General features: G+C 40.2%; 2 protein-coding genes across 3 annotated transcripts in view; one reads left to right on the top strand and one right to left on the bottom strand.

Annotated features, from left to right (window-relative positions):
- Window positions 1-5,419, top strand: LOC109032217 (uncharacterized). 2 transcript variants are annotated; one of them, XM_019044242.2, is made up of 3 exons: window positions 1-360; window positions 2,668-3,022; window positions 5,207-5,419. In XM_019044242.2, exons 2-3 carry the CDS (start codon window positions 2,671-2,673, stop codon window positions 5,224-5,226), a joined length of 372 nt encoding a protein of 123 aa, XP_018899787.2. In that variant the 5' UTR covers window positions 1-360; window positions 2,668-2,670; the 3' UTR covers window positions 5,227-5,419. The 2 variants fall into 2 exon arrangements, with proteins under 2 accessions (XP_018899787.2, XP_018899779.2); XM_019044234.2 differs by having other exon boundaries at window positions 4-374.
- Window positions 5,420-7,258: 1,839 nt separating this feature from the next.
- Window positions 7,259-25,186, bottom strand: part of LOC109032208 (uncharacterized) — a 123,473-nt gene continuing 105,545 nt past the window's right edge. Inside the window, exons 10-17 of the mRNA XM_019044223.2 lie at window positions 24,676-24,822; window positions 22,058-22,393; window positions 16,081-16,532; window positions 15,246-15,357; window positions 13,370-13,490; window positions 11,377-11,526; window positions 10,497-10,683; window positions 7,259-9,294 (exon numbers count right to left, since the gene is read on the bottom strand). Of these exons, the coding sequence (XP_018899768.2) occupies window positions 8,863-9,294; window positions 10,497-10,683; window positions 11,377-11,526; window positions 13,370-13,490; window positions 15,246-15,357; window positions 16,081-16,532; window positions 22,058-22,393; window positions 24,676-24,822 (1,937 nt within the window). The 3' untranslated portion in view covers window positions 7,259-8,862. The remainder of the gene's footprint in view (window positions 9,295-10,496; window positions 10,684-11,376; window positions 11,527-13,369; window positions 13,491-15,245; window positions 15,358-16,080; window positions 16,533-22,057; window positions 22,394-24,675; window positions 24,823-25,186) is intronic.

Raw genomic sequence — 25,186 nt, 5'->3', positions numbered from 1 at the left:
CAATGTGGAAGTTTTAATGAGGAAACACGTCTTTTGTTTCTTAATTCTGTATCCTATAGCCTATCCGGTGGTCTATGGCCGATCATGTTCGATTTTACAACGTCGGTCATAAACGATTGGCTATTGGCGAAAATTAAAGACCGCTCGTTTAAAGTTTTCCGGTTCCCTCTCGCGCGGGTAGTCCCTCTTAAATCCTACCGTCGGGAAACTGGCACGTGCTAATTTTTTCTATATGAATAGGTCGTTTTAATTGATAATTTTAAAATCAAATGTTTGTACTTTGATGTGTGTGAATCTTCAAAAGAATCACATTGTGAAAATTATTTTTGCCAAGTGACCTAATTTTGATACCATACGAAGGTAAGGAGCCCAAGGTAGGTACAAAATAATAAGAAATTCGAAGAATCCGAAAAATAGAAAAAGAATTCGGAAAAGATGCGGAAAAAGTGATCCATCTACTCAGAGACTTTGGTAAAGGACTCGGAAATGACTCATCTGGTGTAGCATAAGAAGAAACTTTATGCAGTTTTCCAAACCTTTTCACGAGCTTACATCATTAAGTAGTGTATTTCCTTTCGAGGCAATTTTTTATTGAAATAAAAATGGATGCAAATTATTGTCGGCTATTTTTAAGCGCTCAGCCGATAGGCAGCGCTTTTTGATTTCGACTTGCCTCTGAGTACTAGTATACTAGTGCTAATGCGTTTAAATGGCGCACCAGCTCATCGATGTGTAGGTTTTTTTTTTTTGGGGGGGGGGGGGTCCATTTTTAAAATAAATAAAGCTGTGAAAAACTGTATTTTATGCTTTTAACGTAATGCGCAGGTAGTTTCGATCGTATGTCTATAAGAAAATTTCTTAGCGGTAGAGTAATTCTTATCGAAATTGATTGTTGAACTCAAATGAAGCCTAAAAAAAACGCGCCTGATGAGCTCAACAATGAGCTCATTTTCGGGAAACAAAAATACGCGTTTACGGTTTCCTTGGTAACCTTTGTTTGCTATCAGCTGATGTTTTATTTCCATTTCCCGGCCAAGTCGACGGAGTTTATACGTCCTTTCTTCACTAAATACATTTACTAACACCTGAGCGCTTTTCTAATACGACAGTATTAGAACTTTCCCGCATGTTTTAGGCCTATTATTGATGTATTCCGTACTATTATTTCTATAACTCACATGTCTCTAAAAGAACAATACCGGAAATTGATAGTGATAGAAGGTAAATCAATAAACCGCGATACTTCTTGGATTATGAAAATGGTATTGAGAGAAACCAGATAAAGAGTAAGGAGAATACAAAGGCTCCTGAATTCGATAAAAAAAGTAAAAAATCTAGATCGATTACGTATTTCCTATCTTTAGGTGTGTTGTTCACGTAGCCTTTAAAGTAGAAACATACAGGACAAACGGCACCAATGAATCATGAAAATAAAGCGAGGGAGAGGACGCGCGTTGTTGAAGGCGCAGAGATACAACTATTCGTACTTGATGGATGTCCGTGTTGCATCTGCAAAATTGAAGGCGCGATGGTGAAGGCGTGAACTCGCACTACTCCGCTCTATGCTGCGAATGAGGTGTCGCTCAGATTCGGGAGAAGAGTTAAAAAACAAAGAGTTAAAAAACAAATATTCAGGAAGCCTGAATATTTCTCTCCTATATTCGGCGTTATTGACAGTCGACTTTTCCTTTTTTTCAATTTGATACCTGATTCTGTTTTCGGATATCTAAAACTCGTATGTACTAGCCTCATAAAACTCGCGGGTCGCTTGTTTTTACCTCAGTTCTATTTGACCCAGCTCGGGCCCCTAAGAGATGAGGGATAAGTTTGAGCTTAACCGTTAAATCATGAGTTGCCAAACGCGTTTCGGGCATATCTTGAAATGATTTTGCCAATGAAGATACCTCCAGGCAGATTGCAATATGCCGAAAGTTGCCAAGGGCAAATTGCGATATGCCCTGGTGAAGTGGTGCATCTCGGTTTATCCGGACAAAAGCCTATATTATCTGTATCATTTTGGAATGAGCTCTTAACGCGCTTGGCTTGAATTTTGGAGTTTAACATTCAATACGCGTTGTCTATTGTATCGAACTGCACAGAGAGAAAAGTCAACACAAAAGTTTGGTTAATTCGGAAAGTAAAACTTTAAATAACCCTAGCCTTAGGTTGACGATTCCAAGAGAGCGTCAGCTAATTTTCTTGAAGAAATGTAATAAAAAATGATTGGGGATGTGGAGTAGTAACGTCGCAATTAGAGGAATGCATTTTCCCAGCCTCTCTATTGGTTTTTGCGTTAAATTTACCGCAAACTGTACCAAACACATTTGTGTTCACTGGAAAAAAAAAACTCATTGGATCTAGAGTCCAGACTCTTGATCACATTGACAAGGAAAAATACTCTTGATTCAATCGGATTTTTGCTTGAATCAAAACGAAATCCGCTTAAATTAAGAGGCTTGGTTCTTGATTTAAGCTAGATTCTGATTGAATCAAGAGTACTTTTTCTTGTTCGATGTTTTTAAGAGTCTGGACTCTAGATCCAATGTGTTTTTTTTCCAGTGTTGGTTATGTGTTTCACTCCTTATATTAACCGACAGTAACACAAGAACACACATTTTTTATCAGTGTTTGTAGATCCAAGAATCTAAATCCATCTCAAATTTTTAGGCGATGGCGATCGATCAGATGATACCGTTGATCTCCACCGTGTCGAAGATACTACAGCCCCTAAAGGCATTCTTCCGAATGCTGCCTCCGCTACTGAAAATGCCGATGCAGATCATGCAAAGCAAAAATTACAGCCCAGCACCGTACACCCAATCGGGAGCCTTCAAGAGCAACGAGCTTTCAGACGCGGCCTTGAGCATCTTCCAATTAATGAGCGATTTTTTAACGGCCACCAATTTCACAAGTGCCGTCGAGAGTTTGGCGTTCGGCGAGGGGCACAGTACCTCGGAGGAGCCCGTTTACAATGGAATCATGGATTTCTTGAATGCCATAACGGTGCCGAATAATTTCACAGGTATAGTCATCAATTTCAGACCAAAGATATGTGTACAATGTTAAAAATCGGGGAGTGAAATTCTGTGCCGGATATGTATAGCGCCCAAAAACTCCGAGTGATATCAGTGGCGTGGCGTAATGATCGATTTTCGATATTTCCCCATGTAAAGCTGTGGTAAAGAATCGATTATCAAGTGTCGTTGCGAACACCTTGTTCATCGATCCTTTCCATAGGTTCAAAGGGCAGATCAATCGATATATCGCAAAGGACGCCACGCCACTGAGTGATATGCGTAGGCAGGTCCAAGGGGAGGGGGGCGGCGAAGGGGGCGCACGCTCCCCTCCCCCCCTCGCGTTCGTCCAAAATAAAGGAGGAAGAAAAAGGGGGGAAAAGAAAGATTTAAAGCATGGAGGAGAGAGAGTAGAAGTACGAGGCTTGCATGGACGTATTTCTGCCAAACGGAACTATATGCATCATGACGTGAGATCTGTTATGCATGTATTGTCATGGGTCTCAGGGCTCATGTCTTAGTGCACATAGTTCCGTTTGGCAGAAATACGTCCATATGTATTTGGTGATTATTTATGACAAAATTGACGGAAACTGCATATTTGATGCTTTAATATTTTGAAAATTTTCTGGGGGAAGCCCCCGAACACCCCTCTCGCCCCTCCCATTCGAAGTGTGCAGATGCGCCTATGGTGATATGAGTGCGGAGCAGAATCTATTCTTCCTTACACAGTGATACGTATCTCGGTTTGTGACGTAGCAGACCTCCTGTCATACTTTATTTTTTAAATGGTAAACTACTCCATGTCAATTCTTGATAACTTCCGTGAGCTTTCCTCTCTGCACGAAGAAAACTCTGTGAAAACTTTAAAAAATGATTTTGATTTGTTCTCCTCAAAAAATAAGATAGGAACGGAGATTTTAAAACATCGCAAACTAGATATGTGTCTAGTAGTTTTACCGTCGATACACTATTACGGAACGGAATCTATTCTTTTTGCGAAGTGTTACACGTTTTTTTGATGGTAATTTTACTTCGCATTCATATCACTCGAGGTTTTCGGGCGCTTTACAGACGCCCAGACGCCGCACAGTGGATCGAGGCAATTAGAGAAGTCGGACAAGATACTTTTGACTAAACTTGCAAATTTTTACGTTTATTTCGTCAGATTTTAAACAATATGGGGTGCCTGCTGAAGAAAATTTCACGAGAAAACCAATGGAACCACTTTTAGAACTTCTAAGTCTTGTATAAACGGAGTTATAAGCGTTTAAAGTTTGCTCATTTTGTCCGACTTCTCCCATTGACTCGATCCAGCGTGCGCCGGCACCGAGTTTCACCGCTGGATTTTGAACGATCGAATATGATAGCCAAAATTCCAACCAATGTGAACCCAGAACAAAAATTTTCGCGAAGGGAGTGCTGATCCATAACATTGGGAGCAGTAGAAAAGTAGTAGTAGTGTGTGTGTGTGTCATGAAATTTCTGATTTATTAGGCCTTGTCCAAAGTTTCCGGAACTTTAGCGGGATGAGTTTTAGCTGAGTTCCGTCTGCGCAGAGAAAAGGGACGTAAAACGATGTGCAGCTAAAATTTTGGCGAAATGCTCTGGCAAAGTTCAACAGACCATTGCTTGTGTGGCCAAGGCTAAGTATATAAAACTTCAGAAAAATGTTGCAAAAAGAATTTAAAAAAAAAGTGTTTGCTCACATCAAAATATGAATACTACGTCAACGATCAGCTAGTTAATTTTATAGACCATGGATGATTTGCATGAACAAATTCTATAACTTCATCTGAAAGTGCTTAGTAATTTGAGTTTACAGTATTTTCCATAATTTTTATCTGATAAGGTAAATGGCAGGAAAATAGATTTAAAAGTGAAAGAATGCACCGCCTTGTGACGACACTTGGCGGTATTTTTCATTTAAACACACTTGTTTTAACAGCAGGTTCGGTTATTTTATCAAATCCCCTCCAATAATATTATTAAATATAGAAACCATATTCTCGTGCTCAGCTCTCCTAGTAGTTTCATCTAAAACATGAAATTCACCAAATTTAAGACATACCTGCTAATTGATGACATTGGGTATGGAGACACTGAATGAATGGCATTAGCTTTTCAAAAAATGTAATTTTTGGCAAATCATACTGTAGTTTCATTTTTCTTTTGTATGAATAATCTTCTAGATACAGCCCATACGAGGTAAGCAGACAAATTAGCACACAAATTTCATGATTGGTTTGTCCTTGAACTGGGGAGAAATTTTCGAATGAAGATTGCCTTTTGGAGTTCATCACGATACAAGAAGCCCTCTGTACAATTCATGCGTAAAAAAAGAAAGGATGGGTACAAAGTGTAGAGCCAGGCATACGATTGTACCAAAATATCATTCACTTGTTTTTAGTATTCAACCTCAAAGTTGTGTCAAACATGCGAATAATAATTAGATTGTATTTTGTAAAAAGGAACTAAAGAGTGTTGCAATGTTGCTAAGATTGTGTAACTTCTTTTGTCCCGGAAGAAAACCTGATCATCTATAAACATTTTCTATTTTACACGCTAAAAACTGTAAATTTCAGACAAGAATGTCTATGTACCTAAATGTCATATTTTTGCACGATTACGGTAGTTTTGTGGCAAGGGTGAAGTTGCACAATCTCAGCAACACATGGCAATGTTCCTGGTTCCTTTTTGCAAAATTCAATCCAATTTAACCTTATAGCTCTCGATAAGTTTGCATGAGACCTTAAGAAGACATTTTTTTCAGCGTTCCCCATCTTGAAATGATCAGTTTTTATGGAATGTATCAAGTATGTATCATTGTATACTTGTATTTTTGGAGAGATTAGTCTTTGAATCAGTCCTTTCAGAGAAGAAACACAACTTTCGGTAAAATTATTGTATTTTTATTTAATTAAAATTAATATTTACACATAAAGTTAAACGTATGTTCTACCTACATACAGCTTCAATTCATTATTTTATACTTCCTAATTTATTTTGATTTGAAAAGATGAAATTTCAATGGTCAAGTAAAAATTATTCAAGTGTAAGGAGTTATAGACTCAGTTTCCTTACTCTCCGTTTATGACAGGCACACAGCTTCTTCCTTAAAAAAGTTGAAACTTTGTTGTACAAACACACAACCTTACCTTAGGAGTTTTCGTATTTTTACATACATTTTCGGTAGTCGTTGAAATTATTACGAATTTTACATTATTTTCAACGTGTAACAATTGAAAAGTTCTAAATAGTTGAAGCAATGTGAATCTCGAAACTATGTATTCATGTCAGTCGAAATTCAGATAAACTTAAGTCGAAATTTAAACAAGACATATGATCTCAGCTGCAGGAAGTTAGATCTTTTTGTTACTTTTAGATTAACGCATTATGCGCTCATATTCTTATGATTCGTGATGTTTTAGCGGAAATTCTGCGATCAAAAACAATTTAGAAATGCTGAATATTTTAAAAAGCCGTGTTGAAAATTTTACTGTCCTGTAATGTTCTTGGAAGTTTGGATAAGGAAATTATTTCTATGTTCATTAACAAATAACAAATCATTTGCATTCATTAATCGAGTGTTTACATTATCCTAGAAGACTATTTCTTAATTACTTACAAATTTTTCATTAATAGTTACATTATTAAACCTATACAATATGGCAATTTATAAATTACATCTGTTGACATAAAAAATTAAATCCTAATTACTAAACAAATTCGAGGTTGAAAAATTAACACGTCGATGTTATTGCACAGGTGATGTAAATAAAGTACCAATGTGGTTAGGAAAAATAATGCGTGTACCTTGCATGATTTAATCTCTGGTGACTTGAGTTTCATCCTCTTTCAAACAAATCCTGCAACTTATCTTACCGCATGCGCAGTTTATAGGAAAATTATTTTTGTTCACGGTGTGTAGAAGTTCTAACTACTTAAATACGTTCTAAGGACTGTGTGATATAAAACTGGAAATAATCATAACTCATTTATACGAGTATCACGCTAAATTACATTATTACACGAAACCTATTACATTTTGATGTTTCACTAGTTTGTTTTATACCATTAAAAGACGTACTACATTCTACTTTAAATCTTTATCACATTTGATATCTCTTGATGCTAATCCGGAAACGAAGAAAAGAGATGAATACATAATTATCTTTTCAATGTATTCCTCTTAAGATTGCATTATAAGGTCAGTCTAAAGGTCTTATTTTTTTTAAAAAAAAAAAAAAAACCGCCTGATAAACTTGAAAATGAACACTGATACTGGTATAATGACCATTTCCAACAATTGGTTCACACAAAACTAAAACATTTGTCTAAAGTCGATTTTTTTTAGGATTGAATAGGTCACTTAATTAAGTGCTTTATCGTTTCGGTGAAATTTACGTCTATTGAATGCAACTCAGACTCGGGCGTTTGGTTCAACCCAAAAAAAGCGAAAACGAATTATCTGCGATTTTTAAGTGAACCTTATAGCCTTGTAAGACGGGTCTCAATAATTGGATTATATTTTTCAATGAGGGACTACAATTTTTTACTCAACCCTAAAACAACATAACGGTGTGGAAAAATTAATAGTACATACATTGTTTCTGAAATGAGCCAAGAATAGTGATTCCTAATTGAAAAATGTGGTCCAAGTAAACCCTCGTCGTAAACTAGATTGCCTCTCTGCAACATCGCCTTGAGATTTTTATGCGAAGTCTGGATAGTACTCGTGTAAAAGGTCTTCGGTCGGGGTAGCATCATCCCTGCCCAGAGACAAATGGACGTATTTCTGTCAAACGGAACTATGTGCATTATAACGTGAGCCCTGTTCAGCATATATCCTTATGGGTCTCTGGGCTCTTGTTTTAATGCACACAGTTCCGTTTGGCAGAAATACGTTCAAATAGAGTTCCTCCATTGGTATTTCGTCAATGGTGGAAACTTTGACTTTCGGAAATGCATTATTTATTAAGTTGTTGCCATGTTGTGACCAGAGAACTTGGAACCATAGGCCGCGCAGACTTGGCGAGGATCTCTAGAATCAGGGCAAAGATGACCGACTGTTGCCTTTCAGCGGGCTGATCATTAAAAGTGATAGAGACAAAGTGATAGACATAGAGAACAAAGGGAAAGTGAAGCCGAATCTATTGGTAGAAACGTATGACCGTAATTGACACAGGAAGAATAGACTAACCAACGGTAACCCACAAGCGAGCTTTATGTTTGGTCCATTATGTTCCTCCTGAGTCTGTAACAACCATCCGGTGCTTGTCAAACTGGTGGTTTGAGCTGACCAGAGATATAGGTGTTTATGCCTTCCGGTTTCCTTCAGGTCAAGTCCCGGTCAACCTTTGTTTTTTCTCGCAAACCAGTAGTTAGGCTGATTAGGAGATTGACTGCTGGTCAGAGTCTGACCACTGGTTCGGTGACCAGAGGTTGACAAGAGATCTTACAAACGTCGGGTCTTTGGTGGGATGCCGTTAGTTAGTCCATTACCTACCTCCTATGTCCGTTGCTACCACCCGCTTCCACCAATAGGATCCCTCCGAATCAGTGGCGTGGCGTGAATTGCGATGTATCGATTGTTCTGCCATTTAAACCTACGGTAAAGAATCGATTGTTAAGGTGTTCGCTGCGAACACCCTGTTTATCGATCCTTTCCCATAGGTTTAAATGGCAGAACAATCGATAAATCGCAAAGCACGCCACGCCACTGCTCCGAATCCCTTTTTCCGTCTTTGTCTATAGCTTTGTCGATCAGTTTCAATAATCGGCCCGCCGGTTGATCCTTAACTTAAAACAGCCTTCTGTCGTGTCTTTGTACATGGGTGACTATCCCTCACTGCTCGGGCGTCTGCCTGAGGGTACCGGGTCTCCTCCCGGTGAGAGCGAGGTTCCTCCGGCGCCCGATCAGCGACGAGAGTTTCGTCTCGGGCGTCGTCGAGGGCTGCTCGGAGGAGGCGGCGGGCTCGGCCGGCTCCGCGGGATTGGCGGCCACGGCATCAGCCTCCGGCCTCTTCTCGGCCTCCTCTTCGGGGGCCTCTTGCGGCTGGGAGGCAGGAACTTCGCTGTGCTCTTCGGCGGCCGGCTGGTTGGGGCGGCGCTTGGGCAGGAGGCCGGAGACTAGCTGCCGGCGGCTCGAGGCCGACGCTGGGCTGGCCGGCTTCGTGTTCTTGTTCGTTTGGACGTGGAGACGGGGCCTGTTACGCAGCCGGGTCAGGGCGTCGGGGGTTGTGCTCGGCACTGGAGCCTCGCTGGAGGCGTCGTGGGTCTGCGAACAGGGTGAAAGCAAAGGGTCAGAGCGGGGGAAATCAACATATCGCTGGTCTAAAGCCCTGGATAGACGATCAAATTCCGAACCAATTCCGATCAAAGTAGACATGCTGATGACCTTCTACCATCAAATTTTGACGGGCCTTACTATTTTGTTCAAAGTAAGATCAGAATGGAGTGCCACCATTCATCATTTCCTGCCTCAGGAAACATTTCTGCCAAGTTTTCATTTTAAAACTAAGCAAATTAATGAGTCCCTCACTGAGCTGACTGATGACTCCCGACACTTTGATGGTAATTGGTTCGGGAATTTGATCGTCTATCGAGACCTTTCAGCCGATCAAAGTAGAGCTCTCAAAATGGTGTCACGTGGGGTCACGTGACCCTCTATTGGCCATGTTATTGCTTCATTGGGGTCACGTGACCCCACGTGACTCCACTTTGAGAGCTCCACTTTGATCGTCTGATACCGGCTTAAGACAGGGTTGCCACGGACAGGGAAAACCGGGAAATTTCAGAATTTTAAAAAGTCAGGGAACACCGGGAAATGTCAGGGAAAATGACGAAAATGACAAATATGTTAGGGAAAATAACGAAAATGACAAAAATGTCAGGGAAAATGACGAAAATGACAAAAATGTCAGGGAAAATTTGTTAAATCACCTTCATTTGCTTTCTAGGATGGGTTTGAGGTTTCGAACAACAAATTTTGCCTAAAAACTATTTTCAATTATGCCGTCTTAACCATCCGTCACATCTTCAATTCTCAGGGAATTTCACCAAAATGTGTCAGGGAAATCAGGAAAATGTCAGGGAACTTCATTTTCTAAATTCTGTGGCAACCCTGCTAAGAGTGTAACCACGTAACGTCATTGCGATGTTTCGAAATTTCTGAAATTTTTTTATTTTATCAAAAAGAAACGGACCACATTTGTAGCTTGACATTCATACGGATTATTCTGCTGACTGCGAAGGGGAAAAAAAGGACTTTTAAAGTTCACAAAAATTCCTAATTGAGTTAAAATTGCTTCAGATGAGACGATTTGCAAAAAAGATCAGTGTTTTAAGAGGGTTCCTTTTTTTAAAAAAAGAAAAAAAAACAAAAAAACGAAAATTTCAAGTCAAGTAGTGATCAGAGTAACCAAATCGTTCTTTACGGAATGATTTCAAATTAAAGGTAAGAAAATTCAAAAAGCTCACCTCTCCATTGCTTGGCTGCGCATCTTCTGCTACTGGTGAAGCGGTGCTACTGGGACTAGGTGAGGTCTCTGCCTCTTCGGCGGCTGGAGCTTTGGTCACGGTTGGAAGACGATTTCTTCCTCCTAAACTGATTCTTGGGCCTGGCCTTAATGGGCGCACGGATGGCCTTTCAACGTTGATTCTACCCCTGTTAAACATAGCAAATAAATAAAAAATTGAAAAATTAATATTAAAATAGGATTTAGATTTAAAGAATATCAACGGAGATGCTATGGTAGTTCCATCTACGGTTAGTTTCCACAGCTATCTCGGTTTGATGACTTTTCATGAATCATCATATCGATTACTAAAGTTGAAAAATGAGCAACTCCATCTCAATGTTTCAGAGTATCCAATTATGTTTATTTTATTTATTTATTTTTTTAAATTTTTATTAGCAAGCAGAGAATTCTTAAGGATGTTTCTGAGAGTGTGTTCCAATGAGTGAAGAAAATTCCGGTAAAAATTGTTAGGGGTGGTTTGCTTGAAACAAATTAAGACATGAAGATTTGCAACATAGAATTCGGAGATTAGGCATTTTCCAACTTAAGCAATCGATTTCTCTCTTTGTTTTCTTTCTTTTTTTCTTTAAAGAGCTCTTTAAGAGAGGATTTATTGCCGTACCAATCGAGACCGTACGGTTCAACGAACAAACTTGGCATACAAAAATGCCCAAATATTGGCCATTTTATTTTTAAAAAAATTAAAGTTGACAGCTCGAAAAAACGCAATCCCTCTCTCTTTGTGACTGTCACCCTAGCCTCTCTCTGTCAAACCTGACTTTTTTACCTCCTCCCCACAGTAAAAACTTTCTTGCTTTTTGTAAGGTTACAATTCTTACCTAATGGTTGGTTTTGCAGTTGTAGAGCTCGCATTTTCGGACTCATTTTCATCTTTCTTCCCGGATTCGTCTTTGCTCTCGGATTCGGACTCTGAGGGAGCAGACGTGGACGTAGCTCTCAAATTCGATGCACCTTTACGCCTGCTATACCTTAAAATAACAAAAGAAGAAATAAAAATTGTAGTTATATTCGGAAATATTTGATTGCTAATGTTTAGGACTGCCATTCACAAAAGACCTCACGATGAAATTCCTCCAAAAGGGCTTAGAACCAATGATGGAACTCCTCTGTTCTATAATTTTAGGACGATATTGGGATCGAACCTGATGAAATTTTGCAGTTGTTCATTGCTTGCTGTTAAAAAGCCTTCAAATTGGCGAGTGTATGATTTGCACTATAGAGGAGTGGCAATAGTTATCTATTCGTCTAATATAATCTTAGTACTGCAAGGCATTGAAAGTGCTGCAATGTAAGTGCATAAACGTGTCTTGGAGTGACCTCTCTTTTCACGACATGCAACCATAATGTCTCAAAATATTACACAAACTCATTGCGGTGGACGCACGGGTCGTAGGACAGTTTTTGTTGGAGTTTTTTTTAGTCAACGTGCGTTGAAATTTCAGCATAAAGATGAAAATCTCGATAGAGAGGGAAAAATTTAGATGAGCATAATTTTCCCTCAAAGAGATATGCTATTTGGTGCAATACTGAGTACGACCATTCAGGAAGGCAACAGCATATGTCTTAGAGGGGAAATTGTGCTCATTTGAGCTTTTTTCCTCTGCAGGGCCGGATTAAGTGGGTGGCCACATGGGCCGCGGCCCATGTCGGCAAATCTAGGGGCGGCAAATTTTGCAATTTTTTTAAATGTACGTATAAAAAAAATCGGATTCAGAAAAAAAATGATCAATAAGAAAATGGGACAAACTTTCTCTTTCGTAACAAAAGTAATTTCCCCTAATAAAAGTAAAGTAATTTCTAATTGTGTCGTTTTTCGGTGATACAAGAGACAGTCTGACTGCATAAAGACTGCATCTTTAATTAGTCGAGTTAAGAGAGGAACTAAACACGCAATTTGGCCTGGAGCTTGGCGCAGAGAGGAATGATGACGAGGACTTGAGATGAAAAGGACAAGCCCTCGGCGCGGCGGTCGGCATGTAACACATACTAGCGCCTATACAAGACTTCATGAATACTTCACGCATTGCGCCAAACACGGTGCGGTCAGGAGCGGTTGGCGTGAAACGCATGGCGCCAAAAAGACTGCAGGAATACTTCACGCATTGCGCGAAACACGGTGCGATCAGCGCGGTGCAGCGGCGGAAGTTAAAATTAAACCACATTAATGTTTGTTCTTTCATAATTTTATGGTTCATTTCTTATGAGTGGAGGACCTTGTCCACACAGAGATACGTTTACGGAACTTAACCTTCGCGTCAAGTTCCGTGAATTTTTGCTAGAAGTGTTGACAGGGCTTTCGCAAAATATGTATCCAACACGAGTACGTAAACCCGTCTTATGCACCCCTCCCCCTCTGGCACGATCACTTGATGGTTTTTATTGATGTTTCAAAACGAACGAGAAGGGGGTGGCAAAATACAGGCGGTCCATGGGCGGAAAGTAGGTAAATCCGGCCCTGTTCCTCTGTATTGAAATTATCAGTTTTATGCTGAAATTATAACGCACATTGGCTAAAAAAACTCCGACAAAAACTGCCTCAAAATATTTCTGAATTACATATCATTGTAAAATAATAGGAGTCAGTTTTCTAAGCTCAGAGCTTAGCCAACAATTAGTTGTGTTTAAACAATTCTCTCCCTACAAGCCATACATAGAAAGGCGATGCAATAATTTTGAGGATTGAGGTGGTGGTGTATTACCCCCGTATAACAAACTGCGTTTCAAATTCGTTGTAACTCTAACCACAGAGGTGTAAATTGCCATAGATGCGAGGGAACCGCTTTAGAATAAATGTACATTACTGCTACATACCTGTCGGCATTGAAAGTTGGTCGGCTTCGTGTTTCTGTGGCCACTGGTGCAGAGGTTGTTGTCGTTGAGATGCCCGAGTTTCTGGATCCAGAGCCTCGGTATCTACCTCTCGTTGAGCTCCCTGTAAGTTTGAAAAAGTCATTCAAACTGATCACATTTTAAAAAGTTCCTAATGTCAATGATCCAATTGTACATATATTTAATTGCTTCACCTGCATGTTTTCTAGGTTATTACCGAGCCACAAGACGTAATTTGGACGTATGCTGAAAGTAGCTATGTAGCGTGCATATTCTATGCACATAGTTTAGAGCATATTTAATTTTAATATGCCTAATTGCCCATTTTGCAATAAGAACTACTGTTTTCGGCTCATCAATGAAAGTACCAATCTACTTACATGGGAAAAAATAAAGATACCTACATTGCCGTGTCAAAGGGAGAACGCCGTATGAACATTCGAGAATTGCCAAATTTCTCCGGATGAAACATGTATTTTGTAGAAAATTGATGCATATTTTTCCTTGGAATTTTCAGATATTTTAGGGTAAAGTTTGCTCAAAATTCTCTGACAATTTTGAAGAAAAATATTCACATTTTCCCTAGTAATTTTTTTTCAATTGAAGGAAATTTAACGACATCAGAAGGCTCATAAGTCTCTAAGGCAGCAAGTAAGAGATTCTTCCTCATTTTGTAGATAAGAAAATGTGCCTATTTGGAGGTTTAAATAGTTGTATCACGTTTTTCGCCTTATCAAACTTTTCTATTCCTGCGTTAAAGTCTCTGAGTCGGCCGAAAAAAGACTCTCCTTCATTTTGTAGGTACACAAATGCACTTCCAAGCAAGTCGGAATAGTTGTATCACGCGTTTTGCGCATCCCAACTTTACTACTCCTGCGTTAAAGTCTCTAACAATGAGTCAGCCAGAATGAGATTCTCCTTCATTTTGTGGTTACGCAAATTTACCTACTCTGAAGTTGAAATAGTTGTATCACGCGTTTTGCCCCATCCAACTTTGAACTTTGCGCAAGTGCAAGTATCGCGTCGTCGTCTCCTCGGCGCGCGGCAAAACCAGATCCCTAGTCTGATTCTCTATTGGTTCTTGACTCACGAATCGCGCCAAATTCAGAGATGCGTATAGTACTTGAAAATGCGTGGGACGGCGAGTAAACACAACTTCGGACAGTGTACGCAAAAATGGAGCGCATTTTAAGCAAAACGTAATTCATATCATGTAAAATGTTATTCTAGGTCGTAGCTTATACGAAATTTTTCCATTGCCTACGCATTTCGCGAACGACCGATGGGTCGTTGGTTTGCAAATATTCTGCACCCCTGTTTATTTGCAGTAATTTCTGTACTTTTGAAGGGAATTCCAATGTTTCAATGTTTGATCCGTTATTAACACCAGCTCACACCTGACAATTTGAGATTTTTTCTCACTATACTAACGGGTTGAAATGCAGAACGTCAGAAGTAAATGAGTAGGTATACTATGGTTTTCTGGTTTTGTTAGTTAACCTTTAACGCTCAAAAGAAAATTAGAGGTTTGCACTGATTTAGGACACTGATTAGCACTGATAAGGAAGAACTCCGTGCCCGTATGAACCTCCGAGCGTTGCCAAATTTCCTTCGATAAAATGTTCATTTTTGAGAAAAATTATGAATATTTTACCTTGAAATTTACAGAAGTTTTAGATTACATTTGAAACAAAATTATCTGAGAAATTGGTAGACAAATATTCAAACATTTTCCTGAAAATTAGCGATTTGCCAGGGGAAATTTGGCAACGCTTAAAGGTTCATACGGCGTTTTTCCTTAGCACGGCAGAGCAGTCTGGTGAAATTTTCTGTGACGATCGTACGTCTAGAATCTTACCGAATGGCTTGGGAGATTCTGCTTCGTCGGCTGATTGAGATGCTTCGGTGGATGATGTGTTGGAATCTTCAGATGTTGTCTTCTTGGACCCACGGCGACCGTAAGCTGATACCTATCAAGAGAAGAAAAAGGCTACGCTAGTAAAAATTCATTTAAATTATTTTGCTTTGGATTTTTATCAGATTTTTATTTTCATTTTTATCGGGGCCAAAAAAGATCCCCATGGGCGTTTTCTCCATCCTTACTTCTCACTAACACAGCTCAAGCGCATCTTTTTGAGCTCAACACTCTCTCCCCCTCCTCAGTCTTGTACTGATACTCATTACGGCTGAAATTTTTCACTCTGATTGAAAGCTTTGGAATCTTTTGACCTCACTTTTCCCGCAAAATATTGTGGACTTAGCACTATTTTATCATCTTGTTACATACAGCATAGGCCGAATTTTTAGTGCTTTTTTCTTCTCACTCGGTTATCTTTCTTTACTATTTTACCGGTGTTTCCCTGACTTTTCAAAAACTTGTCAACTTTTTTTTTTTTTTTTTTTTTTTTTTTTTTTTTTTTTTTTTTTTTCTTTTTTTTTTTCAAAAATCGAGTGAACCTCATTTTGCATTGAAGACCTTATTTTTCTTGCACATTGATAGAAATACCCATCTGATTCGGAACAATTATGGCACATAATAACGTTGTCTCTAAAATGAGTCAGAATAGTTCCTTATTGTGCTATGAGTTTATCTACATAGCAAAGAGGTGTTTCTATGAACATGCATGAAAAATTAGTTCCTCATTGCAAAATTTGACCGAATTGATTCCAAATGGCTAGGGCCGATCACTTACCTGTCCAGGTACCCTCTGGTGGCTGGGCGTGAACTTCCTGCGAGCCGTGGTGTTTTCCTCGGTGGGGGGAGTCTGCTCGGTGGAGGAGACCTTGAAGCGGTTTCTGTTGGCCGTCAAAGACCCGCGGTACCGGCCTCGTCCTGTGGGCGCCACCGTGGAGGTGCTGGAAGGTGAGGTGGGGGCCTCGGTCGTCGTGGTCGTGGTGGGCGCGGCGGTGGGCGAGGGCGAGGGCGTGGAGGAGGGCGTCAGGTACGGCGTGGAGGAGGGCGTCAGGTACGGCGTGGAGGCGGACAGGGATGGCGAGATCTCCACGACGGGACCGACTTCTTCGTTGCTGCCGTCCTCGCTGCGAGCGCGGTCGTCGTCGATGATGTTGTTGGATTCGTCGTTCTGGGTCTTCTGCAGGTATGCCCACAGGTCCAGGGCGGCTTTGTCGGGCATACTACCGGTCACTGCAACATGGAAGGGTAAATTGAGGATCATGCTGCCTAGAGTCCCTTTATACTGAGAGTCAAGACAACACCCCTCATGGAGTCACAAACGGGAATGAAGATTATAGAAATTGAACGTTTTTCGTAATCTTTGATCGGCCCTTCCTTAAATTCTTTTCTCCGTTCCTTCTCTCATTCCGTTTGTTCCTTGCCGAACCCGTAATTCCCTGGTCCATTCTAAAATATAATCTTTGCAGTCGGTGAAAATGTAATCTTTATTCCCGTTTGTGACACTGTGAAGGCCTAAAATACGCGAACCAATCAGAAATGGATTCACATTGTCTTGACTCTCAGTATAAAGGGACGCTACTGCAACTTACAAACGCCGTAAACGCCATTTTACATCTTTTGGAAACAATGTATCATAGCGGAAAAACTTGTGTACTTTGGGCCAATATTTTTATAGAATCTTTTCGCAAATACTATCAAGGTCTTAACTTGAAAATGTAAGGTGCATGGATAAAACAATTTTTATTTTCTAAAGTGTTAAGTTCCAAAAAAACGAGGGAAAATTTTGATGGATTTACGGCGTTCTTGCTTAGGAAGGTAGCATGCCGGAAGAGGGGCGCATCTCAGAATTTTTGTGCCCTAATAGAGGAAAAAAAGGAGGTGTTTGCATTTCGGGCATCTTGAATTTTTTTTGATGACGTAGGCGGCACGAGCGGCTTTCATCATCGATTTCCTTGGAAATGGTGTGGTTCATAAGGAAAGGTCATTTTAAATAAAGTGTTTGAAATTATTTAAGCAAAGAAATCGAACTTAATGGTCCGTTTTTCATATTTCGAATTCCGGATTTTGCTGGCCATGCTGTACTGACCTACGTTGAGGGGTAAAAAATCTTCGAGATGCAAATACCTTCTTTTTTCTCTTATTGGTGGAGGTTTTTATAGTTGACGTAGTTTTACCCGTAGAGATATTATATAGAGAGAATTAATGCCACCAAGCTAAGATATATTTTTCTCATTTTTTACGTCCACTGTAAAGCGTATTTTTCCTGGGTCATAAATTTTGATTCTCAAATGTTGATTCTCGCGAAAATTCAAAATTTCAGTAACTCTATATCTGCATAAATTTCATAAATAAACATGAAAATTGGCAAATCCTCTCTACTACGTAAAAAAACAAAATAATGCAGGGCGATGGACGCTGAGGAATAAAGGGTCAGAACAGGATAATAACCTCTACTGGAGTCGAGAGGATAATTCTGCGACATCCTGATTTTCCTGTCATGGGCAACTTTTCGGACCTTTCCTCCCCCCTCTCCCACCCACCGGTCCACAATCGCGTGTTGCAAATTATGAGTGGGATCGTCCGAACCAAAACCAACCAGTTCAACGGCCTGTGTGCCGCGCATCAAGCCTCCGCAGTTTTACCGATACAATGCAGGTCTTTGAGCAAGTTTTGATTGACCCTTCCTCCTCCGATTTTGAAAATAACGCACCGATTACGTCTCTAAGAGACCGGTGTGCTCGGGTTATTGGCCCCTCGATCAAAGGTTATCTCCAACATCAATGTTCATACTTTTAAACACGTATTTTATTAGTTAGAAAATAGTGGAAAATGCATTACGCTCGAAAATGGTTGGACGAATTTCACAACATTTTGCAATAAGGAACACTATTTCTGGTTCATTTTAGAAACAACATATATGCCATTGGTTTCCCTATGCAGAGATGTGCTTTTACAGAGGAGCCAGAGATAGTGGTCCCTGATTGCGAAATGTAATCCCATTGATGTTTTGAGTATGATATTCTTCAAACGTTCGTAGCGTTATTCGAATGAACCCTCGTTTTCAAAAAACCCGAACCCGTCGTCCTCAAAAATTAAATTTTAGAGTTTATGAAGTTTCGAAGAATCCTCAACACGCATTATACAATGAGTGACAAAAACGGGCTGCACGACACTTGCGCACACTTTTCGTACCGATAACGGTTGCGCACAAAATTCCGAATTTTCATTTGCGCACAGTTTTACCGATAACGTTTGCGCACACTGCACTATGTGGCAACGCTGCACCTACGCAACGCGAATCACCCGGACACCGGGCCCGGGTTTGTTATTGTCGGCGAGGTGCATTATCGTGTTGTGATAAGGAAGGTCCACGACAAAAGGAGGAAGAGGTGTGTCTGGAAAGGAGTAACTCAGTAACCTGCGGACCGTTGCTGTCAACACAGTGCCGAATTTTAAATTGTTTTAATGTGCAACTTTTTAACGTGTTTTAGCTCGACTTTTAAACAGTTTTAATGATAATAATCGTTTTTAATAATCGTGAGTTGTTTGACAGCATATTTTAAACCGTTTTTATTCCTTTATTCGCAAGTGTGTGTGAGTGTATTTCAGTTAAAATTTAATAAAATGAGTTCTGATACGGGCTTTCAGATAATGAGAAGCAATAAAGGCAAACCAATGATACTAGTCGAAGGCTATAAATTCCGACAATTTCGCGTTAAAAAAAAAAATATACATTGGCGGTGTTCGAAAAAAGAGTGCCGGGCTACGATCAAAACAGATGTACCGATGACTACTTTGCTTGAAACGACCAACAAGGAACACAGACCGCAACATGCTCCACCAAGTGATAAAGAAATCGAGCTGCAGCTTATAAGAACCAGTCTGAAGAGAAAAGCAACCGAAAATCTAAATGAACCACCATTGAAATTGATACGCCATGAGGTTGAGAATTCAAAAAAGGTAACATTTTCTGACCTACCGTCCCTTTCACAGTCCAGTTATCGCGCTAGAAAAAAATTGAAGAAACCCGTACCAAAGAACATTGATGGGGCTTTGGACGGGATGGCCAGTACGGTAACCTCTTCCGATGAAAAGATTATTAGAGTTGATAAAAAACATCAGATTGTCGCCGTAACATGTAAAGAAAACCTGCAATTTTTGGTCGACTTCGATGATGTTATTTTGGGAGACGGAACATTCACTTATGCTCCCAAGCATTTCAAACAAACTTATACAATCCACGTGTTCCATCGTGGCTTTTATTTGCATGTTGCCACGTTCTTCCTCCCCTCAAAAGCGGCAGAAACTTACTCAGCTATGTGGGATTTATTGAAACAAATGTGTGTTAAACACACTGGTAAAGAATTGAACGTTAAACTTCTCCTACTTGACTTCGAATCCTCCGCTCACAAAGCCGCTAAAGTAGCTTTCCCTAATGCAACGATTAGGGGCTGCAGATTTCATCTGGGGCAAAGCTGGTGGCGGCGGATACAGAAATATCCAGTGCTACGATATGCATTCACTCGGTCAGAAAAAAAAGGAGAGCAGTTAGAGATTCAATCATGGTTACAGCTATTCTTCTCTTTGTCTTATCTGCCCGCCAATGATGTCCCTGCTGCATTTGAGCAGTTGGCCAGTGCTACTCCTCATGTAAGTGGCGCCTCTGCATTTGTTGCTTACATTCGAAAAAATTACATAAACTCGAAGATGTTCCCCCCTCATCTGTGGGCCAGCCCTCTTACACAAGATTCTTGCACAACGACTAATGGGGTTGAGGGCTTCAATAGTAAACTTCAAGGCGAGTTTTATTACCACCATCCAAGTGTGTACGAAGCAACTGACCAAGTTTTTAAGGCCCAGACTATTGTTTCTTTAAAAATAAAATCCGTACGGAATGGCGAGTTGTTCAATAAACGCAAGGCTCAACAAACGAAAGATGATGAAGTTATTGTGCTGACCAGTGCTTTTCAAAGTAAAGACCTCGATATAATGGAGTTCCTTGAAATGATCCGTGATGTGAAATATGCGAAGCAAGATGCATCAGACTCAAAAAATGACTCGGGAGCTGAAAATGACTCCTTCAATGAAGACGATCTGGACGAAGAAATTTCCTTTCATGAACCACCCACCAGCCATCCTGAGAATACTATTGGCTCCAGTTCAGACTCCTTCAATGAAGACGATCTGGACGAAGAAATTTCCTTTCATGAACCACCCACCAGCCATCCTGAGAATACTATTGGCTCCAGTTCAGACTCCTTCAATGAAGACGATCTGGACGAAGAAATTTCCTTTCATGAACCACCCACCAGCCATCCTGAGAATACTATTGGCTCCAGTTCAGACGACTCTGACGATGGCATTTTCTTCCGGCGAGAGTATTTCCTTTCATGAACCACCCACCAGCCATCCTGAGAATACTATTGGCTCCAGTTCAGACGACTCTGACGATGGCATTTTCTTCCGGCGAAAGTAAAACCAAAAATCTGTAAGTATAGCCAATACTATTTATTCAATTAATTTAACTATTTTTTACATAATTCATGTGGAAATAAGCACCTCACACACACTCTCAAACTCACTCACTTCTGTTTCATCACTCGTTTACTCGCCCCCTCTGTTCGGTTTTAAACAATGCGTGCGTATAAATATGCTCCGTATAATGCAGCGTTGCCACATAGTGCAGTGTGCGCAAACGTTATCGGTAAAACTGTGCGCAAATGAAAATTCGGAATTTTGTGCGCAAACGTTATCGGTACGAAAAGTGTGCGCAAACGTCGTGCACCGCAAAAACGTTGTTTTGAGCAAGACCTGTTTAAAGTTTTGGATACACACCTCTACATCAAGACAAGCTCTCCATGCAAAGATAGGGAGGAAATACATTAGCAGGGTTGCCGTGATTTCAGTTTTAGAGTCCCAAAATTAGGTGGCAGCACTTTCAATGTATTTGCTCCCTGTCTTTGCATGGAGAGTTTGTCTTGATGTAAAGGTGGACTCTCAGTGTAGCGTGGGATATCCCCTCCATTTTGGCCTCAACTTGGGATCTTTTTTTGAGCTTGGGAGTTGATTTCAGAGAAAACGGGCACCATCGTGTTTCTCGCGAATTTTTACATGAGAATCAACAGTCAAATCGCAAATGGACCAATAGACAAGGTACGAATTGCAGCGTTTTGATACATGTTTCATAACCAGAATTTCACGCAGAACACGATTCGTGCAACGAAAATTACTGAAACCAACTCCTAACGGAGATATTAACATTTTTATTTCACATTGGTTACGAAGAATATGAACTGCCCGCTCACAAGAAACTCAAAGCTCTACGTGAGTTAAATCGCGCACTACAACGGTTTCAGCAAGCTTCTCAATCGAGCAATGTTCATTTCCCACCATGCGTTGTTCAAACTATAAGCAATTTGCTATAGCTGAGCCAAAGCGTCAAGATTGAGGTTGCCAGATTTTTATATCGCAGAGACTGCCATGATAACGTTTAGTGAGCGATGTGAATCACGTAGAGCATTGAGTTTTCACGAGCGGATGGTTTGAATTAACGCATCAAGAATCATTGAATATCTTCGTAAGGAGCTAATTGTGGTAATTTTCGTTGTGCGTGGCGTATTCTACGTGAAATTTTGGTTACGAAACATGTATCAGAATGCTGAATTTCGTACCTTGTCTAGTGGTCCATTCCTCACACATGCAACATCTCCATTTATGGACGGTCCCTAAGTTTCAAATAGGATCGTGGACTGTACCTGAGTTGGGGCTCTGGTTGAGTGCCCGCCAGTTGGGGCCTGCGGCGGGGGTGGTAGCGAGGCTGCTAGGAGAGACGGCTTCGGTTCCGGTTCCAATCTCGACGGTGCCCTCGGGGGCGGGCGGGGGAGGGCGGAAGGAGCTGAAGCCTCGCGTCCTCGTGGCGTCCACGTCGATCGAGGGTGTGCTCACGTACTCTTCGAGGTCTTGCTTCTGGGTGCTCCCGATGCTCACGCTCTGGACGCCCAACGTGGGTTCCTCCTCCACGTTTTGCGATGGTCGGATTCGGCTCCCGCGCTGAGGGCTCACAGAGTGCGTCGTCAGGGTGTCGTCGCCAACTGTAATGACAACCATGATTTTAATATTCATCGAATAAGAGGATTAAGAGGGGCTCAAGAGGCCTACAGTGGATCGAGTCAATGGGAGAAATCGGACTTGAAATTTTTGACGAAAACTTCAAATTTGTAAGTTTATTTTGTCACAAATTCAATTTCAAGGGGTGCTTCTGCAAGGAATTTTCACGGAAAACCAATGGATCCATTTTTAAACATTTTTAATTTTATATTTTCGTAAATGTAGTACTTTCTCTCTGTAACGACTATCGTTATATAACAAGAATCTCTCTATATCGAGGAAATCGGCCGGTCCCTCGAGTTCTCGTTACAGAGAGAAAGTACAGTATAAGCTTTAAAAGTTTCCAGATTTTGTACAACTTTTTTCTATTGACACGATCCGCTGTGGGCCGTACCACATGTTACAGCAGCCTGTGGGTTGATTGTCGAAATTGATAGACAAAGCAATAGACAAAGAGGACATATTGGTAGTATGGAACGGTTTTATCGGTTGAAATATGTGGCTCCTATAGACTAAGGGAGAAAATGATGGACTAACGATGGGTCTCTTGTGGGTTGTCGTTACTTAGTCTATTACCTGCCTCCTTTGTCCATTGCAACCACCTGCTTCTGCCAATAGGATCACTCCATATCTCTTTTGTCATATTTGTCTATAAAGTTCAACAATCAGCTCGCTGATTATTTTTCGATAATCAGGCTGTTGTTCAATAAACAGATGTAAATCGTTGTGTTTCAGTGTTTCACCGATGACCTCGGGTAAGGTTATTCTCTTCCCGGTGCTTCGACACATCATGTCCTCGCTGATAGTGTTTGATAAAATAACTACTACAGTGGTGGACAGAGAGACACAAGCAAAATGATGATTGGAATAGACCAACGAGGTAAGTAGTACACTTGAACGGCAACCTCTAAGAAACTCTAAAGCATTCGATCATTTTCTCCCTTAGCCTGGAACAAGCCCCTCTCTCCCATTACAATCAATAGGATCGCTACATTTCCTTCTTGTTTCTTTTGTCCATAGCTTTGTCCATCGATTCAAAAAATTAACAGACAGGGTAGGAAAAAACTGATTTTTCTCACCAAGAAGGATAGACTGAACATTTTCCCGCGGGTTCCAAGGACTAGTCAACTTTGTTTGGAAGATCTTAACTAATTTTTTCGCGGGAAACATATTCAGTATTTTGGGCTATATTGGCTCTTGGTTTTAAAATTTAAGACTAATTTTTTATATTTTAGACTTGCGCCTTTTTTCAAGAAATCAAAGAAAGTTTAATTTAAAAAAGGGGTTCATAAAACCTCAGCAAGACACCAGGAGTAAACGTGTTACACGGAAGGAGGGAAGCCGTTTCAAAGTACGTGATTTTGTATCAAACTATTTTGAAGGCGTTTTTCGGTACAGCTATGATGTGCGTCTTGCAAGTATTCTTACGTATCACAGAGACTTATCAAAAAAATAAAAGAAGTAATGATCTTAAACAGTACAATACCTCGAATCATGTATTTATTTATTTTATTATTTCATTTATTAACTTATATTTTTGCCGAAACTAAGCCCCAGGCACTTTTATTTTGTTTTTCGGTAAAAAATTAACAGAATTCGGATGAAAAAATTTACGAAAATGCAAGGATGAAACAAGAGCAGTAAACCCTATTCTTACTTTATTATAAGTACCAAACAACAGTGGATCCAGTCTGACACAAAACATTCTGGAAGTCAAACATTATCTCAACCAAATACCTAGTTGTTATAAGGAGAAAGGCCTCTGATTTATTCCTCATTAAGTTTTACAGTTAAGCGATTAAAGGTCAAATTTAGAGCCCTATACACACACACATATATATAATCCTTAGTCCATTTACGGAATTTTATCGATCGTGCCAAATAAAATGAGAGAATTTCCTCGAAAGATTGTGTCCATGTGGAGGTTTTTGATCAGCTGAGCTCTTAATGTGTTTGAACATTCTTCTCTTGAACGAAAAAATGTAGAGAAATAGATTTAAGAATGAGAAAATTTATCGCTCATGGACGTCATTGAAAAACATTTTCCACGCGCACGTGCGTACTTAAGCGCTTTAAATCACTCTGTCGTAAACAACTCCGATAATTTATCGTTCAATTTAGAGACTGAAGAGAAGCTCGTGCTCAGTATAAAATGTAGTTCCCATTAATGTAAAAACATATCGAATCATTGGACCTAGCAAACTCTCAAATGTCAACAGATAATTATGTTATAAATTTGTATTGTGTAATAATAGATTAGTGTTACCTGCTGTGGGCAAAGGCTGGCTCGCATAGTCGGTGGAGTGAGGGTACTGCGGGGAAAAGTATTCCTGCTCAGGTGCAGATACTCCATTAGAGTGATGCTGGAAAGAGCTGCTGTCCACAAGCTCAACGCTTGGCCTCTTGACATTTCCTTTAAAATGAAAAAAAAATCTGTTTAAAAAATCATTGCAGGATGAAATGTCTGTAACAAAGCCTTGCATTGTTGGACAATAGATAAGACTGGTACGATTAAACCACGCCCGTGTGTCCGTCCATTGCAGAGGTTCAAAATTTCGTTTTTTGTTTTAATTGCTTGAAAAGGAACAGGTCAACTTCACGACTTAAAGTCATGAAGAATATTCTGCTAATAGAGAGGGAAAATCGCGAAAGACTTCAAGAAATTACGTTGACTAGTTTCCCAAAGAAAATTTAAAGAATAACGGAAAGTCTGCAACGTTGCAAACGTAAATACGCGGCTCCGCACTTTGGCATATCCAAATGATCCAATACACAAA

This window comes from Bemisia tabaci, chromosome 5, assembly GCF_918797505.1.
Source record: "Bemisia tabaci chromosome 5, PGI_BMITA_v3".
Classification (NCBI taxonomy): Eukaryota; Metazoa; Arthropoda; class Insecta; order Hemiptera; family Aleyrodidae; genus Bemisia; species Bemisia tabaci.
Note: the sequence above shows the minus strand (reverse complement) of the source record. Positions and strands in the feature narration are given on the sequence as shown.

What these genes read in the sequence shown, in the direction of transcription:
- LOC109032217 (XM_019044242.2), top strand. Translation starts at nt 2,671, where the DNA reads ATGGCGATCGATCAGATGATACCGTTGATCTCCACCGTGTCGAAGATA. An exon ending in GGTGCCGAATAATTTCACAG is followed by an intron (nt 3,023 to 5,206) that starts GTATAGTCATCA and finishes ATAATCTTCTAG; the next exon opens with ATACAGCCCATACGAGGTAA.